General features: G+C 43.0%; 1 protein-coding gene across 3 annotated transcripts; it reads right to left on the reverse strand.

The window, feature by feature from the left end:
• Positions 1-3,012: 3,012 nt before the first annotated feature.
• On the reverse strand, positions 3,013-8,537 carry LOC123072525 (putative nuclease HARBI1). 3 transcript variants are annotated; one of them, XM_044496103.1, is made up of 6 exons: positions 8,123-8,466; positions 6,939-7,010; positions 4,699-5,031; positions 3,925-4,600; positions 3,784-3,836; positions 3,013-3,307 (listed from the first exon to the last, which is right to left on the reverse strand). In XM_044496103.1, exons 3-5 carry the CDS (start codon positions 5,008-5,010, stop codon positions 3,790-3,792), a joined length of 1,035 nt encoding a protein of 344 aa, XP_044352038.1. In that variant the 5' UTR covers positions 5,011-5,031; positions 6,939-7,010; positions 8,123-8,466; the 3' UTR covers positions 3,013-3,307; positions 3,784-3,789. The 3 variants fall into 3 exon arrangements, with proteins under 3 accessions (XP_044352038.1, XP_044352039.1, XP_044352036.1); XM_044496104.1 differs by having other exon boundaries at positions 4,699-5,017; positions 8,123-8,465; XM_044496101.1 differs by lacking the exons at positions 3,013-3,307; positions 3,784-3,836; positions 3,925-4,600; positions 4,699-5,031 and adding exons at positions 5,178-6,059; positions 6,147-6,662 and having other exon boundaries at positions 8,123-8,537.
• Positions 8,538-9,088: the final 551 nt, after the last annotated feature.

The raw sequence follows: 9,088 nt of genomic DNA on the forward strand, positions 1-9,088 counted from the left end.
CGAAGGAAAGAAATATGGTCAACCCCCTATTCATCACCATTAATAAATGCGGTAACCCCACAAAAATCATGGTCCAATTAATGACGAAAGGAAAGAAATCAGGTCGATGCCCATGTTCCCACATGCGATTGATATTAAAAAGGTCGATCCCATTAAAATCACGATCCAATTAAAACACTAACCGTCCATGCAATTAATCCTACGGATAACAGCCGCGCGATCGCGATCTGACGGCTTTCGGGGCGTTCGGATCTGTTGCTAAATTCCCGCCGACAGGAAATCAGCTTTTCCCTTCTCTAATCTAATACTCCCTCTGCAGCCCGCACTCTCTGCTTATCTTGGGAGATCTCCAGTGGCGTAGTTGTAGGGTGGCCAGGGTGGTCCATGGACCACCCTGGAATTTGGCCCATTAGTTTAGTACTTCTCTGAAAAAAAAGGAAACATACCCAGTCCCAAATCAGGTCTTAGCCCATGTACGCGTGTATGTACGTTGATCGTTCCCAACACCCCGTCGTCTCCTTTTCCTCTGGTGATCTGGGCTCTAGAAGTCTGAAAGACTGAAACCTAGGTTCGATCCTTGGGTGACACACTTAATTTTTGTTCTTTCTTTTCACAGCGCTCGCAGTAAAAAGAGCACAACTTGCATATGGAAACTTCACCATACGAAGGAAAGAAATATGGTCAACCCCCTATTCATCACCATTAATAAAAGCGGTAACCCCACAAAAATCATGGTCCAATTAATGACGAAAGGAAAGAAATCAGGTCGATGCCCATGTTCCCACATGTGATTGCTATTAAAAAGGTCGATCCCATTAAAATCACGATCCAATTAAAACACTAACCGTCCATGCAATTAATCCTACGGATAACAGCCGCGCGATCGCGATCTGACGGCTTTCGGGCGTTCGGATCTGTTGCTAAATTCCTGCCGACAGGAAATTAGCTTTTCCCTTCTCTAATCTAATACTCCCTCTGCAGTCCGCACTCTCTGCTTATCTTGGGAGATCTCCAGTGGCGTAGCTGTAGGGTGGCCAGGGTGGTCCACAGGGTGGTCCATGGACCACCCTGAAATTTGGCCCATTAGTTTAGTACTTCTCTGGAAAAAAAAGGAAACATACCTAGACCCAAATCAGGTCTTAGCCCATGTACGCGCGTATGTACGTTGATCGTTCCCCACACCCCGTCGTCTCCTTTTCCTCTGGTTATCTGGGCTCTAGAAGTCTGAAAGACTGAAACCTAGGTTCGATCCTTGGGTGACACACTTAATTTTTGTTCTTTCTTTTCACAGCGCTCGCAGTAAAAAGAGCACAACTTGCATATGGAAACTTCACCGTACGAAGGAAAGAAATATGGTCAACCCCCTATTCATCACAATTAATAAAAGCGGTAACCCCACAAAAATCATGGTCCAATTAATGACGAAAGGAAAGAAATCGGGTCGATGCCCATGTTCCCACATGCGATTGCTATTAAAAAGGTCGATCCCATTAAAATCACGATCCAATTAAAACACTAACCGTCCATGCAATTAATCCTATGGATAACAGCCGCGCGATCGCGATCTGACGGCTTTCGGGGCGTTCGGATCTGTTGCTAAATTCCTGCCGACAGGAAATTAGCTTTTCCCTTCTCTAATCTAATACTCCCTCTGCAGTCCGCACTCTCTGCTTATCTTGGGAGATCTCCAGTGGCGTAGCTGTAGGGTGGCCAAGGTGGTCCATGGACCACCCTGGAATTTGGCCCATTAGTTTAGTACTTCTCTGGAAAAAAAAGGAAACATACCCAGGCCCAAATCAGGTCTTAGCCCATGTACGCGTGTATGTACGTTGATCGTTCCCAACACCCCGTCGTCTCCTTTTCCTCTGGTGATCTGGGCTCTAGAAGTCTGAAAGACTGAAACCTAGCGCCATCGCCCAGCGCAAGGCCGGCACTCCGGCAGGGCACAGGCTGACGGCGACGGACAGGCGGCCAGCGAAGGACGCGCGTCCCAGCGGCCGATGAAGGAAGCGCGCACGCACACATAGGTACAGCCCCGTGCAGTACGCACTAGTTGTTTTCTTTTCTACTTCAATTCAGAGTAAGATTTTTGTTCTGCTCTAATTCAAAGCACAATTTCCTTTTGCTATGAAGATTCGAACGATTTGTTGAGAGTGCAAGCTTTAAAGTTTTTTGTAATTGATAATTTGTCAATTGAACCGATTGAATCATTAGTGCTTTGTTCCAACTGAGTTAATGTATTAACTTTTTTGTACAACCGTTGCAAAAATGAAGAGGACAGGAGACATTGCATCCCTTTTTTTTTATATGGATCCGACAAATAAGGTGGTTTATATTTTAAGCGAATGTAAGGCTTGAACATGAATTTTAATATGCTTTGATAGACCTTATTGATATGTGCTTTGGATATATTCTTTGTGTATATGTTAGATTTGATAAATTTGTGGTGTAATTTTTCTGGTGCCAATTGAACCACCCTAACATAAAATCCTAGCTACGCCACTGGAGATCTCCCAAACCAAGCAAAGCAAAGGAAGCAGATGGAAGATACGCACGCACCAGCCTCGAACGGCGGAGCGCATTGAAACCCAGCCATGCCGATCGATCGATCGATCAACGCGTAGCCGGCAGCTATCGCGATCCGATGGATGGATGGATCGCTGCGCCTAAAAGAATCGCTATCTTAGGCCCCGTTTGGAATGTTGTTTTTCTGCCACTCCTGTAACATTTTACACCTGTATTATACTAGTCTCAAACCAAATACATGCCACAGGGTTGTATTTCCATTCCGCTTCTAGCCTCCGCTTGGAATGTTGTTTTTCTGCCACCCCTGTAAGTTGGCTCCAGTTTCAATTCGGTTGTAAAATATACATGGCGCCCAAGTTGTAGCACTATATATATGTTCAAATATGCATGGCACCCAAATGTATAACTTTTCAACAGCACAGACTTTCTAATACACACGTACAGAATTTTCAATAGCACAGACTGCACTTCCACACAAATTGCACATGTATAAAATGAGCTAAATTTTTTATTTATATAACAGTACAACCACATCAAAAAATGGATAATATTTTTGCAATCATCCATTTGAACATAGTTCCGATAACTCATAGTGCTCAAAGTCAGTAGTTTAAATTACAAATTTATCGAGGCATACTTGTCTCGTCTCGTCCGCATGCTACATAACCAAATTTATTGAGGCAATTGTTCAACCATTGTGCGCTTAGACATAAAATATTTCAGGAATATTATTGATTGCTTCATGGACTCGGGTAATCATAGAATCATGTGAAAGGACATCCTGAAAAGAAAAAAATTGAAAAACATTAGCTATGTAAGAACACTTTGTGCTCTATGAAGGATACCAGCCACACATGTCAAGAACAACCATGTATGTCAAAAAGATTAGCACAAAATCCTGAATTACCAAGGGGAGCCAGATGGTACAAGGTAGCCATAGCATGTCACTAAATTTAAAGAAACCATATTATTTTTCAAAAAACACCGATATGAAGAAACAACATGGCAGCAATATAAACAACATCTTAAGTAAGAAAAGATGTTCTAGACAGCAGCAGGTCTATATGATTTTGAATGCAAAAATGATAACTCCAAGAATTGCAAGTTCCCAAACAGGTCTATTGTGGATAATAACAAACATGTCCAGAATATTATGTTACTCCCTCCCACTAGCGGAGCCTCGTTGAGGCCAAAGGGACTCCAGGAGCAAGCAAGGTATGCTTCACCTAATGGAAATAAAAGGAGCACAAACAATACCTTTGATCAGAGCACCAGATTGATTGAAGGAATATCGCCAGATGAAAACCGAGCTGCAAAGGAATACTCGCTCAACTAAGCCTTACAAACTTATCTTTAGTGGGGAGAAGAAATGCAGAAAACCAACATAATGGTACTTACAAGGAGGAGGCTGAGGACTAATCTTGTCGACTTCCTTCTTTAGCCACATACCCCGCAATCTTGAGTTGTAACCCAGGAAAATCTCACGATTTGCTGCATCCTTGAAAACATCAGAGGCAAAGATTTTGACCTCGTCGGGAACATCATCCATGTCATTCAAGACCTGCAAGCATTCTGTAATTGAGGGTTGTTTTCCTTGCTGTGACACTTTTTCCTTCTTGGAAGCTTGATCTTTCTTGAAATTCACATAAGCCATCATGGAATCTTCAAGCCGCTGTACAGATGTGGCACCTTTTTGTTTCTTAGTTTTTTTCCCTTTTGCACTTGATTCACTTATTTGTGGTTGATCGCCATCAGCATCTTCACTGCCTAATTCTTCCTCGTCATTGACAGTGTTCTCTCTTTCATCCACATCATCTAATGTAGGAGTATCATTGATGTCAATTATTGAAGAAGTCCTTACGTTGTCATCTCTTCCATGTCTTGTATTTTTCTTGCTAGTGCTTGCAACCATCTTATCCTTCGCTCCAAAGTTGCTACCTGTTTTTGTGCCAATCGGAGGCTTCCTTGATGTGAGGCAATGTCTTCCTTGCGCAATGTGTCCTTCATAGAGCACACCCAATGCCTCGTACAATGGAAAGCTCTTTCCTTCATACATTTTGAGCTTTGGGTCCTCCTACATAATTAATAGAAAGGTGTGAGCAGATCATGCATAGGCATGAAAAGTTCATGCACATATAAGGAAATCAAAAGTTAGAAGGAATAAAAACTTACTGCAATGATCTCTTCCCATTTTTCAGGCGTGGTGTTGATCACACATGCAATATCATTCCATGATATTCCAGAGCGGTTGACTATCAACTTGATATTTTTGTAGTGCTTTTTCAACTGAGCTTCCTTATCTTGAACCTGATCCTTGGTAAACCTTGCCTCTGGATATAAATTGTTCAGTTCCTTGACAACTTGATTCCATCCTTCGGTAGTCCACCCATTTTGTCCACGGTAATGAGATAGATTGTACTCTGTAAGTACCTCCACGAGACCTTTCTCATACCTTGCTGTCCACTTAGCCCTATTTTGCGTCATATTGAACCTATGACAATGTAACTTTAGCAATAAATCAATACAAGAATCTGATCACATTAAGCAACATAAGAATATGAAAATCCAACATCACATTAAGAAATATAAGAATCTGAAAATGCAAAATCACATCAAGTAATATGAAATGAAACATTAACATAACTCAAATGTTGCTAATATATAGGATCGATCCTAATAACATAACTCAAATGTCATCCTTACATAACTCAAATGAAACATTAACATAACTCAAATGTCATCTTTATATCTCAAATTCCACATCATTACAATAAATTACTTTGACAGAATAAAAACTTAAATTATTAGCTAGTAGATCTCCGTGACGATCTTTCACTTCGAATTCTTTGATAGTCCGCCCACATCCTGTTGGCAATTTCATCTCTCATAGAATTACCAAGGTCCCTTTGATTGCTTGAGGATGTAGGAACATGTCGAGGTCTGTCATCTCCATCAGGAAGAGTGACAAATAGAAGAGGGTCAATTTGCATTTGTTGCGTATCTAGCCATTGTTCATCACCTCTGTGACTCCGGATTATATTGTGAAATACAGCTGCCGCCATAGGAATTTTGACTTGAGTGTCAATTGGGTAATGTGTGCCAACTTTTAAAATAGGAAATCGCATTTTCCATACACCAATTGTACGCTCTATATGGTTCCGTAGACGGGCATGCCTTAGATTGAAGAGTTCTTTGGGGTTCTTTGGACGAGGGCCACCTCTACCGAAATCTTTTAGATGGTAACGAACTCCACGGTACAGAGCTAGAAACTGTGGTGTGTTTGCATAGCCTCCGTCAACCAAATAATACTTGCCCGGAGGTACATGGAAGCCTGATTGAATAGCAGATTTCAATACTCCAGCATCTGAGGCAGACCCCTCCCAACCAGCTGACACATAAACAAAGTTGAGATCGAAGTCGCAGGCGACCATCACATTTTGGGAGATGGTCCCCTTTCTATTCCTGTATGGAGCAGCCTCGTTGGATGTAATGGTCATGGGAACATGAGTCCCATCTATTGCCCCTAGGCAGTTCTGCATTAAACAAGCTATGGTTACTATATGTGTTATACTAAGGGAGGATATAAATTCCTAAAGTACATAGCAAGGGATGGCGTGTACCTCAAAGAAAGGCCAAAACTGGGGATTTGTTGATATTTTCCAATGAGTATCTAGCGAACTATGCTTGATAAGGTCAAATGCCAATGATCTCATAGCGTTGAAGCATCCATTGATATGCCTATGCACCGTTTCAGGACTGTGCTGAAACCTATCAGTCAACGTACGATAACTCGCATTCCTGGATAGCATGTACATAAACATCCCTAGTTGCTCTTCAACACTGACTCCTTTTGAATTTTTTAGAAGATTTTTGGATCTAAGATGGTCACATAGAAGTTGGAAGATATGGGATTCCATCCTAAGAATATCAAGGCACCGTTGAGGGTGGCCATCCAATATTTCTCGGATATACTTAGCTCCCGTAAGAATGGATGTGTTCACTGGAATCTTTTCCCTCCTAGAAGATATACAATATATTGTCGGGAAGACAAGAAACATCATCTCCTCCTCCTCCTCCTCCTCCTCAGAATCAGTACATGACTCATATCCATCATCATGGTTACTCGTATCCATTATCTAGCGAGAAGAGATTACAAAATAAATACCCGCAACTCTCCTTCAAAGTAAACACAGTAGTATATATAATCTATGTTATGACATTGGAATAAAAGGAGCACTAGCACATCAAGATAACGAGATTAGTGTAACATGAAAAGATATTACCATACTTTTATTGATTGATGTAACAGTTGAGTATAGATGTATATAGACAAGCACATGCGCAAAACAATGAAGAATAAATCAGTGACACACACACAAGCTGGACTGAATGCTTTTGAGTTTATTAAGTACCTTCAGTTCTGAGCTTTAAATGTCAAAAGAGCTTCACAGAATCTTGAATCCTCCAAATCACTCTTAACAGTTCTGCATTGCACAAAGGCAGCAATGAGCCAATGATATCAGTAGCAATAATAGGTGCTGCAGTTATATAACTTATCAAACAGGCCCAACTTAGTTAGCATTCTATTTGCACAACTGGACAAAGAAAACAGATGAACTATTCATAAACCCATGGAAGTTTATTGGACCCTGTTCATAAACAAATCATTGGACCATTGTTCATCTGTTTGTTTATCATTATTTCTAGGTTTACATCAATCTGAACTTCGACAGCAGCTAACGAACTGAATTCTTGTGGGATTCCATCCTAAGAATATCAAGGCACCATTGAGGGTGGCCATCCAATATTTCTCGGATATACTTAGCTCCCGTAAGAATTGATGTGTTGTATGGAATCTTTTCTCTCCTAGAAGATATACAATATAATGTCGGAAAGACAAGAAACATCATCTCCTCCTCCTCCGAATCAGTACGTGATAACCATCAGCATGATTACTTGTATCCATTATCTAGCGAGAAGAGAATAAAATAAATAAGCAAAAAAACTTTGTCTATCTATATAGCATACACATCAGGGCATGGATTGTTAGCAAGCTTCTGTTGTTATTCCATGCATCAGTCATGTTATTTAAACGAAGCAGGCCCATAGTATATGAACAACGACAAACTAGCTTAACATGACCAAACGCATTATCTATTGCAAGGAACTTTGGGCACTATCTTCAACCGATCAAAAACATCTTGGACAGACAAAAGCAACTCATTGGATCACTGTTCATCTGTTTGTTTATCAGTATTTCTAGATTTACATCAAACTGAACTTTGACAGCAGCTAACTACCAGATCATTTGGCTTATTCCCCGATCAATCTGAACTTTGACAGCAGCTTAAACTGCACTGTAACAACTAAATGAAGCTTGGCTTATTTCCCTGATCAAACTGAACTTTAACTGACGGAACTAACTACCCTACGCCTGACGAAACTGAATTCTTGTGAAACTTTGGCAGCAGCTGTTAACTGATAGGAGGGTTCGGTCTAATCATCACCAAGCAGGATGGCCACGTCGCCAAGGAGTACTCCGCCGCCGGATGACTGGGGAAGGGATAGGAAGGGGGCAGAGGAGGAGGGAGGATACCTTGGCGGAGCGGAGGAGGATGAGCGGTTCGCCGTCACGGTCAGGTCACGACTGCCGGCCAGCGTCGCCGTCGCGGCCAGGAGCGAGTCGCCGTCACCGTCGTGGCCAGGAACGAGTCGCCGTCACCGTCGTGGCCAGGAACGAGTCGCCGTCGTCGGCGCGTCTAAACCCCGTCGTGGCCACCGTCTTCTGCGCCTCACCACGTCGCCGTCGCGAACGCCGTCGCTTGACCTCCTCGTGGACACCAGCGCCGGCGCCTCCCGGCGGCGCAACTCGATCTAGATCTCGAGCGAGAGGCGAGGTGGGGGAAAAACGACGGCCTCTGGTCTGTATCGGATACCGGCCCGATACGGGTGTAAACGAGAAAACCAGTGTAAAACTTACAGCCCAAAAACGACATGCCAAGCACCAACGACAGGCCCATCCGTTTTTATTTTACAGGGGTATATTTTACAGGTGTATTGGGCCCTAAAACGAGGAACCAGGCGGGGCCTTAACGATCACGACGGATCGACGGACCCATCTTATCTCTGCTCTCTGAAACAGAAACGGAAACGGAGGAGAAGATGCTCTCTTCGTTTGACCGTCTCGACGTTGGGTCTTTTCATCTTCTTCTTCTATCCACGGTAAGGCGAAAAATGCGCAATGGTAGGAGCTGAGCGGTAGCTCTCATCCTTGAATCCCTGCCCGCACATCTGCGCGCCATAATAAACTACTTTGGCCGCATGCGGTGTGGTGCGCGATGCGTATTTTGACAACAAGCACGCGGCCGCAGAGCAGGACCGCCCGTACGTACTGCATGTCCCCGTTTTCTTTTTCTACCAAGTCTTTCTTCCAAACCAGCCACGGTTGATATGCCCCATAGATCGCCACACAAGTTGGCCACCACGGCCTGAAATTCGCCATGGTTTATCCTGGAAAAACTACTGATACGACCGACCGCGGCGACGTACGTAGGTACGTACG

This window comes from Triticum aestivum, chromosome 3B (genome assembly GCF_018294505.1).
Source record: "Triticum aestivum cultivar Chinese Spring chromosome 3B, IWGSC CS RefSeq v2.1, whole genome shotgun sequence".
In the NCBI taxonomy this organism is placed as follows: domain Eukaryota; kingdom Viridiplantae; phylum Streptophyta; class Magnoliopsida; order Poales; family Poaceae; genus Triticum; species Triticum aestivum.